We start from the raw sequence: 10,357 nt of genomic DNA, 5'->3' as shown, positions 1-10,357 counted from the left end.
CTCCTGCCTCAGCCTCCCGAGTAGCTGGGATTACAGGCATGTGCTACCACACCCAGCTACTTTTTGTATTTTTAGTGGAGACGGGGTTTTGCCATGTTTGCCAGGCTGGTCTTGAACTCCTGACCTCAGGGTGATCCTGCTGCCTTGGCCTCCCAAAGTACTAGGATTATAAGTGTGAGTCATCATGCCCAGCTTGGTTGTTTATTTTCAAATAGCCTGAATTCAGGCTCACTAATGTTTTCTTCTGCTTGATACATTTCTGCTATTGAGAGAGTCTGATATATTTTTCAGTTTGTCAACTGAATTTTTCCACTTCGGGATTTTTGCTTGATTCTTTTTATTAATAATTATTGCAGTCTGTTTTTTAAATTTACAGGATTCTGAATTTGTTCTCTGTATTATCTTGGATTTCGTTGAACTTTCTTAAAACATCTAGTTTGAATTCTGTCTGAAAGTTCACATATCTCTTATCACTTGGGAATTGGTCACTAGTGCCCTTTATTTTTAGTTCATTTGGTGGGGTCATGTTTTCTTGAATGGCCTTGTTGCTTGTGGATGTTCATCAGTGTCTGGTCATTGAAGAGCTGGGTATTCTATTCTTTGTAGTCTGGTTTTGTTTGTACCCATTTTTTTTTCTTTTTTTGAGATAGTGTCTCGCTCTTTTGCCCAGGCTGGCATGCAGAGCACAATCTTTGCTCACCGCAACCTCTGCCTCCTGGGTTCAAGCGATTCTCCTGCCTCAGCCTCCGTAGAAGCTGGGGTTACAGGCATATGCCACCACACCTGGCTAATTTTTGTATTTTTAGTAGAGATGGGGTTTCACCATGTTGGTTAGGCTGGTCTCGAACTCCTAACCTCGTGATCTGCCCACCTCGGCCTCCCAAAGTGCTGGGATTACAGGCGTGAGCCACTGTGTCTGGCTCCCATTCTTCTTGAGAAAGTTTTTCAAGTATTCAAAGGGAATTAAGTGTTGTCATCTAAGTCTTTGTTCACTGCAGCCATACATGCATTAGAGGGCACCCCAGGCCTAGTAATGCTATGACTCTGTAGAGGTGTCACCTTGGTAGTCTTGGGGAAGATCTGGGAGAATTCCCTGTATTACCAGGCAGTCTCTTGTCCTCTTCCCTTACATTTCTCCAAACAAATGGAGTCTCTCTTGGTGATGAGCTGCCTGGAGTTGGGGGAAGGATGACACAAGCACTGCCTTGGCCACCATCACTGGAACTGTACTGGGTCTCACCCAAGGCCTGTGGCAGCTATTTTCTGGCCACTGCTGATGTTAATTCAAGGCCCCAGGGTGCTTTAGTCAGCAGGTGAAGAATCCTGCAAGGACTGGGTGTTTACTTTCAGTGCAGCAGGTTCCCTTCTGGCCCAGGGTGCATCTAGAAATGCCGCCCAGGAGCCAGGGCCTAGGATCGGGAGCTTTAGGAATCTGCTTTATTTTACTGGGGCTGAGCGGGCACCCACTTGGAAGATAAAGTCCTTTTTACTCTTCTCTCACCTCAAGCAGGTGTGTCTCCCCATGGCCACCACAGCTGGGAATGTGCTGGGTCATATCTGAAGCTGGCACAATATGACATGGCACTTTGTTTTTTATTCAAGGCACAAGGGCTCTTTAGTCAGCTGGTGGTGAATCCTACCAGGACTAGGTATCTCTCTTCAAGGCAGTGGGTTCCCTTGTGGCCCAGGATATGTCTAGAAATGTCATCTGGGAGCTATGGCCTAGAGTCGAGGCTTCAGAACTATGCTTGGTGTTTTATTTTACTGTGGCTGAACTAGTATCCACATTTCTAGACAAAGTCCTCCCTACACTTCCCTCTTCTCCCAGAGCTGAGAGCTGTGAGCTCTGGTACCTGGAGTTAGGAGAGGGCTGGCACAAGCACTCCCTTGGCCACCCTAGCTGGTGTCTCAGTGGGTCACATGTACCCCAAGTCCACTGGCTTTGAGCCCAGCACAGTACCATGACTTGTCCAGGAATAGTGGTCCTTGTGGTCTAGACTGCCTTTCAAGTTTATTTAGGACCCCAGAGCACTTTACTCATAGTGGTAGGGCTTACCAAAATTCAGATTCTTTGTTTTTTTTGGCAGAGTTTCGCTCTTATTGCCCAGGCTGGAGTGCAGTGATGCGATCTCGGTTCACCATGGCCTCCACCTCCTGGGTTCAAACAATTCTCCTGCCTCAGCCTTCCGAGTAGCTGGGATTATAGGCATGTGCTACCACCCCGGGCTAATTTTTTTATTTTTTAGTAGAGACAAGGTTTCTCCATGTTAGTCAAGCTGGTCTCAAACTCCTGACCTCAGGTGATCCGTCCGCCTCGGCCTTCCAAAGTGCTGGGATTACAAGCCACAGCGCCCAGCCCTAAATTCAGATTCTCATCAATGGGATGGACAATTCCCCTCTGACTAGGGCTGGTCTAAATACTCCCTCTGTGGATGCTGGTTGAATTCTGTCCTGTGCCGCTTTCCACTATGACAGGGCAGCGCTGAGTTTCAATGCAAAATCCCACAGTCATTTCTCTCTCTCTGTCCCCCGAGCACACAGATTCTTTCTCCACCCCACACTGCATTGTGGGGGAATGGCAGGGGTGTTGCGGGGGCAGTTCAAGACTATCTTTCTTATCTTCCTCAGTGCCTTTTTCCTTGATAGGATGTCAAAACCAGATACTGTGATCACTTACCTAATTTTTGGTTCTTATGAAGGTGCTTTCTTGTGTGGATAGTTGTTCACTTTGGTGCTCCTTGTGGGGGATGATCACTGGAGGATTCTGTTTGGCCACCACGCTCTGTCTCCTCTCCCCTGCTGTCTCTTTTTTTACTTAGGGGTTTAGAATGTCTAACTGACCAATATGTACAGTCAGGTCTCATTCTGAATTCATCTACTTATGACCTTCCAAGCCCACTAGGCCCAGTTGTTAGTCCAGCCTCCGTGATGGTACCTCCACATCCTAATTTGCTTCCCTCCAGTTCATTTCGCACAAAGCTGCTGTGTTAATCTTTCTGAACTATAAATCTGCCCAGTACTCTACCCTACTTAAAATTCCTCATTGACTTCCCATTTGCCTTGAGAATTAAAAGCCAAAGTCCTAAACATAGCTTTTTAATTTTTAATTTTTTTTAAAAAATTTTTAAATGGAGCCTTGCTCTGTCACCCAGGCTAGAGTGCAGTGGTGTGATCTTGGCTCACTGCAACACTGCAACCTCTGCCTCCCGGGTTCAAGCAATTCTCATACGTCAGCCTCCCAAGTAGCTGAGATTTACACGTGTGCCCCACCATGCCTGGCTAATTTTTTTTTTTTTTTTATCTTTATTAGAGACGGAGTTTCACCATGTTGGCCAGGCTGGTCTGAAACTCCTGACCTCAAGTGTTTCCACCCTCCATGGCTTCCCAGAATGCTAGGATTACAGGTGTTAGCCACTGCACACAGCCCTGAACATAGCTTTTAAGTTCCTTTATTGTCGTATTCCTTTTGGCGAGTCTGTCGTTTTCTTAATCACTTGTACATGTGTGTCCCACCCTTGGTCCAGCCATTGGTGCTTTTCTTTACTTCTTTATTTTTGTTATTTATTTTATTTTATTATTATTATTATTTTTTAATGAGAACAGGGTATCACTATGTTGCCCAGGCTGGTCTTGAACTCCTGAGCTCAAGCAGTCTGCTTGCCTCAGCCTCCCAAAGTGCTGGAATTACAGTGATGAGCCACTGTGCCTGGATCATTGGTGCTATCCTTCAACTTTTTTTTTTTTTTGAGACGGAGTCTCATTCTGTCGCCCAGGCTGGAGTGCAGTGGCGCGATCTCGGCTCACTGCAAGCTCTGCCTCCCGGGCTCACACCGTTCTCCTACCTCAGCCTCCCGAGTAGCTGGGACTACAGGCATCCGCCACCATGCCCGGCTAAGTTTTGTATTTTTAGTAGAGACGGGGTTTCACCGTGTTAGCCAGGATGGTCTCGATCTACTGACCTCGTAATCTGCCTGCCTCAGCCTCCCAAAGTGCTAGGATTACAGGCATGAGCCACTGCGCCCAGCCCCCATTGGTGCTATTCTTTTATGTGATAGAGCCATCTTCTCTCTTTTTGTTGGATTTTTAAACATATTCTTCCTTTTACTTAGACTATTCTCCATCCCAAACACCTCTCCTAAACTTCTTTCACACCTTAGACTAGCTGAAACTTCCATTGAGAAACCTTTCTTTTTTATAGGTTGTTTTTTCTATAGAATCTCTTAGCATTTACTCATTTTGTTGTGAAGTGTCTGATCTTATTTAGATGACAAGTATAGGAGGATAGAAATTTTTTCGTATTTTTCTTACCCAGCAAGCACAATTTCTGACATGTGGTAGGCACTCAGTAAATATTGAACTTTAGAGGCTAGGACATTTGAGTGCTTTGGTAACTGTGGTTGTGCTATATAGGTATTCTGTTACTAGTTTATAGTAAAAGCATTACTCTTAAAGTATGAAAAAAGCCTTATTCAGAACATTTCATGCATATAGTTAATATTACTTTGCTTGTGCTCATGGCAAAAATGGATTACTACAGTTATTTATTTAAGTATAATTGTTTCCTTTATTTAGTTACAGCCAAGTTCTACTTCTGAATCTATGGATCAACTACTAAACAAAAATAGAGAGGGAGAAAAATCAAGAGATTTGATCAAAGACAAAATTGAACCAAGTGCTAAGGATTCTTTCACTGAAAATAGCAGCAGCAACTGTACCAGTGGCAGCAGCAAGCCGAATAGCCCCAGCATTTCCCCTTCAATACTTAGTAACATGGAGCACAAGAGGGGACCTGAGGTCACTTCCCAAGGGGTTCAGACTTCCAGTCCAGCATGTAAACAAGAGAAAGATGATAAGGAAGAGAAGAAAGACGCAGCTGAGTGAGTAAACCTGGAACTTAGACCATCCTGTTACTCAGTTAACTTTTTTTTTTTTTTTTTTAAGGCATTTAGGTCCTTCCACCTGTGAAGAATCCATCTGGACTTTTAGACTGCTTTATACATTGCCCTTAGTTTACAAACAGCTAGTCCAAACAAATGATATCTTAAGTAAATTGGGTTATTGCACCCTGTGCTACTCTTCTGTTCTTCCCCTTTTTTGCACCCCAGGGCTAGAAAAACAAGGCATAAATTAAGAAAAGTTTTTCTGTAAATGAACAGGAGTTGAAAAATTATCAGTTTGGGAGACCTATCTTTACTGGATTCCACTCATTAGTCACCCTCACTGTGCTGCTAGGATGAAAAACTACCACTGTCAAGGAGAGAAGCATGTGGTGCTTCTACTTGGAATTCAAAATATTTTTCATCAGAAACAGTGTTTTAGTTAATGTTTAGATTTGTTAAGATAGACTTAATTCTGTACATTCCTTGTATTTATTAAATGGACTTTCAGGGGCTAACCTCAGAACTTAACTACCATTGACTTAGGTGTTCTGGGTACCAAACAATCCAGTTAAAGCTAAAGTTTTGGAATGCAGCTTATTGATAAATTGGGGACTGCTTATTCTTGATTTGAGGCAAATTTTTTTTAGAGCCATGATTTTCTGCAGGTATGTTATGTAGAAAATACCTTCTCACATAAAAATTACTTCATGCTAGAATATTGGTATGTTGACTGGTGGCTCATACCTATAATCCCAGCACTCTGGGAGGCCGAAGCAGGTAGCTTACTTGAGGTTAGGAGTTCAAGACCAGCCTGGCCAACATGGTGAAACCCTGTCTCTACTAAAAATACAAAAATTAGCCAGGCATGGTGATAGGTGCCTATAATCCCAGCTACTCGGGAGGCTGAGGCAGGAGAATTGCTTGAACCCGGAAGGTGGAGGCTGCAGTGAGCCGAGATCATGCCACTGCACTCCAGCGTGGGTGACAGAGTGAGACTCCGTCTCAAAAAGTAATAATAATAAAAGAATACTGGTATGTTAGGAAGTGCTTTTAAGGATATTTTATAAGTAGCTACTGTCTTTTCAGCTCAAGTGTTTGTTGATTAGCCAGGCATGGTGGTTCACGCCTGTAATGCCAGCACTTTGGGAGGCTGACTCAGGCAGATCACTTAAGGTCAGCCTGGCCAAAATGGTGAAACCCCATCTCTACTGGGAAAAAAAAAAAAAAAAAAATTAGCTGGGTGTGGTGGCAGTTGCCTGTAATCCCAGCTACTCAGGAGACTGAGGCAGGAGAATTGCTTGAACTGGGGAGGCGGAGGTTGCAGTGAGCCAAGATTGCCCTGCTGCGCTCCAGCCTGAGCAACAGAGTGGGACTCTGAAGGAGAAAATAAAGTATTTTTTGATTGCCTTTGAGAGGAGCAGTTGTATATTACTCAGATTTTTTAAAAATTGTTCTTTTATGGCTATATTCTTTAAGGGATTAAGGAATTGGCAATATAAGTGTGTATGTTTCAATAAAGAGGATTAGTGATCTTCTAGTGAGAACAGTTTAAATCTATGTTTAGCAGTGTTTTTGTTTTGTTTTGTTTTTTGAGACAGAGTCTCGCTTTGTCGCCCAGGTTGGAGTGCAGTGGTGCGATCTCGGCTCACTGCAAGCTCCGGCTCCCGAGTTCACGCCATTCTCCCGCCTCAGCCTCCCGAGTAGCTGGGACTACAGGTGCTGCCACCACGCTTGGCTAGTTTTTTGTATTTTTTGTAGAGACGGAGTTTCACCGTGTTAGCCAGAATGGTCTTGATCTCCTGACCTTGTGATCCACCCGTCTCGGACTCCCAAAGTGCTGGGATTATAGGCTTGAGCCACCGCGCCCAGCCTAGCAGTTTTTTTAAAATTGTCAGGTATGGAAGATTTTAGAACAACATAAAGTCTATGTAGATTTCACTGGCCTTTTTTTTTTTTTTTAGGCAAGTTAGGAAATCAACATTGAATCCTAATGCAAAGGAGTTCAACCCACGTTCCTTCTCTCAGGTAGGTTTATTACTTTCTTTGAGGTTATCTAGTCCCCCAAAAAGAAAAAATAGTAGCAGTAGTCCTTCTTCCATACCTGTCATCTGAATTTTGTTTTAGTATGCTAAAACAACCTTCTTTCTTTTTCTTACATGACCATTAATGAATACTTTTTAAACATTAAAAAAAGGTCTTTGTTTTGTCATCAATTAGATGGGATCTTGGGCAAATCTTTGAATTTCGCTGACCCAGAATTTGATGATGGGTGGCTAGCTAGGCTATCAGGTTTATAAATATGTCCTCTGCGCCTGAGGGTTTTACATCCTGGATTCAACCAACCATGGATCAAAAATATGGTTAGGATAATCTGTACCGAACATGTGCAGACTTTTCCTTGTCGTTATTCCAAAATGATACAGTAAAGCATTTACCTTGTTTTAGGTATTATAAGTAATCTAGAGATGGCGTAAAGTGTATAGGAGGATATACATAGGTTATATGCGAATACTTCACAATTTTGTGTAGGGGACTTGAGCATTCTAAGACTTTGGTATCTTCGTAGTATACTGTAACCAATCCCCCACAGATACCAAGAGATGACTGCTATTATTATTATTCTACTGAGATCATAAGGCATACTTATTTTTAATTTTTAAAAACACTTCCATCAGTTTCTTAAAAATCACTGCCACTGTTTTTAATATTTTTTTAATTGGAAAAGTTTTAAGTTTCTACTGAAATGTTTTTTCTTTTATTGAAATTGCAAATTGATGTGCTATGTTTTTGTTTTCAATAAAAGGAAAATAGTTAAAGCAAGTAAAATTAGACAGATTGGGAAAATCAGTCTTTAAATTGCAATAATAGTTCATTTGTTACCTTGAAATAATTGAATTTATTGTTGTTTTTGTAGCCAAAGCCTTCTACTACCCCAACTTCACCTCGGCCTCAAGCACAACCTAGCCCATCTATGGTGGGTCATCAACAGCCAACTCCAGTTTATACTCAGCCTGTTTGTTTTGCACCAAATATGATGTATCCAGTCCCAGTGAGCCCAGGCGTGCAAGTAAGTCATAGAATTTGATGTTCACTTAGCTTTCCTAATTGTTTGTATCTGACAGCAAGCACTCTTAGGTTTTCAGTGACTTGAGGGTGTGATGGTTATGCATAGGCATTTGAAACAGAGAGGCATGCAGAGATTCAATGTGGTGTTAAGTATAAGGACCTAAATCTGAGAATGTTTTCTGTGAAAAAGATGGTTTAGATTTACTTTAGTTTGGGGTTTGTTCCTTTTAGCTGTGGGTATGATCTAATTTTTAAATGACTAATAGAGAAAATCAGGAAACCTTCTCATGCCTAGCTCTCTAGCAATATAAAACTGAGTGACAGAATACCTTGTTATTATGATAGGAGCCTAATGTTAATTTTTTTTTTATTCTCTCAAGCCTTTATACCCAATACCTATGACGCCCATGCCAGTGAATCAAGCCAAGACATATAGAGCAGGTAAAGGTGAGAATAATCCTGCCTGTGTTTGCTTGTAGTGTGCATGCTGCATGAATTGAGTAACTAAGTTTATAATGAATAAATAGTTGTAGTTTAGCTCTGACTTTTTGATGAGGCTATGCTTTGGCTTTTGATGAACAGTATTACATAGATACTCACATGGATTTTATGAACAAAAACAGGAGAGGAGAAATGCCTATCAATTGTGATTGTATAATATCCTCTTCAAAAAGAGTAATTGGAGGCCAGGTGTGATGTCTCACACCTGTAATTTTAGCATTTTGGGAGGCCACGGTAGGAGGGTTGCTTGAACTCAGGAGTTCAGGATCAGCCTGGGCAACAGAGACCTTGTCTCTACTAAAATTCAAAAAAATTAGCTGGGCATGGTAGCATACGCCTGTAGCCGCCGCTATTTGGGGGACTGAGGCAAGAAGATCACTTGAGCCCAGGAAGTAGAGGTTGCAGTGAGCTGTGATTGCACCACTGCCATCCAGCCTGGGCGACAGATTGAGACCCCATCTCAAAAATAAATACTGGCCGGGCGTGGTGGCGCATGCCTGTAATCCCAGCGCCGAGGCAAGGCGGGTGGATCACCTAAGGTCAGGAGTTTGAGACCAGCCTGGCCAGCATGGTGAAACTCCATCTCTACTAAAATACAAAAATTAGCTGGACACGGTGGCGCCCGCTGCCCGTAATCCCAGCTACTAGGCAGGGCTGAGGCAGAAGAATTGCTTGGACCTGGGAGGCAGGGGTTGCAGTGAGCCAAGATCGTGCCACTGCACTTCAGCCTGGGCAACAGAGTGAGACTCCATCTCAAAACAAACAAACAAAAAACAAACAAAAAAACCCAGACTAACTGGCTGGATACAGTGGTTCCATGCCTGATATCCCAGCTGGAGGAAGACTGGAGCCCATGAGTTTGAGAGCAATGTGGGCAATTTAGTGAGACCCTCTCTCAAAAAAAAAAAAAACAAAAAACAAAAAAAAAGTAATTCCAAAGCTTTTTAATCTGAAATCTGATTTAAATCTGAACTTAAATTTGAAGAAGAGGGTTCGCTACATTAATTTACTAGATTGCTAACCTTGCTTTATATATACCTATGGTTATTTCCCCAAAGCCAGAATTTCTTTTGAAGCAGAGGGGCAACTAACTTCAACCAATGTTGAAATCCTATTAGAAGGTTGTTTTGGCCAGGCTTGGTGGCTCTGCGTGTAATTCCAGCACTTTGAGAGGCTGAGGTGGGCAGATTGCATGACCCGGGAGTTTTAAGACCAGCCTGGGCAACATGGCAAAAACCCGTCTCTATAAAAAAAAAAAAAATAGAGATCTTAGCCAGCCGTAATGGTGTGTTCCTCGAGTCCTAGCTACTTGGGAGAGTGAGGTGGGAGGATCAATTGAACCCAGAATATCCAGGCTGCAGGGAACTGTGACTGAACCACTGGGCTCCAGCCTGGGTGAAAGAGTGAAACCTTGCCTCAAAAAGAAAAAAAAAGATGGATGTTTCTACATTAAAATGAGGGAGTTGTTGTATAATCTAGTTGCATAAACTAGTATTTTGTGCTTGTGTGGTTAAAGAGCCTTCGTAGAAAAAAATCCCCCATTTTTCTTAAAAGGAAATCTTTTGGCCAGGCGTGGTGGCTCACACCTATAAGCCCAACACTCTGGGGTGCCGAGGTGAGCAGATCACTTGAGGTCAGGAGTACGAAACCATCCTGGCCAACATGGTGAAAACCCGTCTGTACTAAAAATACAGAAATTAGCTGGGCGTGGTGGTGCATGCCTGGGTGACAGAACGAGACTCCATCCAAAAAAAAGAGAAAAGAGTTCTTTTAATGTTGGAAAATACTAAAGGGTTTCGTTTTTGCCAATCAGTTAATTTAGAATGGTTAATTTCTATCAGTTGAGAAACTACAGAAAGTAAAATCATTGATACAGAAAACACATTTCTCAGTGCCCAGTAATTGCCTCT

At 42.6% G+C, this 10,357-nt stretch overlaps 1 protein-coding gene across 1 annotated transcript in view; it reads left to right on the top strand.

Moving 5' to 3' along the window:
- ATXN2 (ataxin 2) overlaps positions 1-10,357 on the top strand; it is a 108,365-nt gene that overhangs the window by 61,080 nt on the left and 36,928 nt on the right. The window contains exons 12-15 of the mRNA XM_011936608.1: positions 4,573-4,877; positions 6,842-6,905; positions 7,795-7,947; positions 8,327-8,387. Of these exons, the coding sequence (XP_011791998.1) occupies positions 4,573-4,877; positions 6,842-6,905; positions 7,795-7,947; positions 8,327-8,387 (583 nt within the window). The remainder of the gene's footprint in view (positions 1-4,572; positions 4,878-6,841; positions 6,906-7,794; positions 7,948-8,326; positions 8,388-10,357) is intronic.

Source organism: Colobus angolensis, unplaced genomic scaffold (assembly GCF_000951035.1).
Source record: "Colobus angolensis palliatus isolate OR3802 unplaced genomic scaffold, Cang.pa_1.0 Scaffold10, whole genome shotgun sequence".
NCBI classification, from domain to species: Eukaryota; Metazoa; Chordata; class Mammalia; order Primates; family Cercopithecidae; genus Colobus; species Colobus angolensis.
This window is presented reverse-complemented; position numbering and strand designations above follow the sequence as displayed.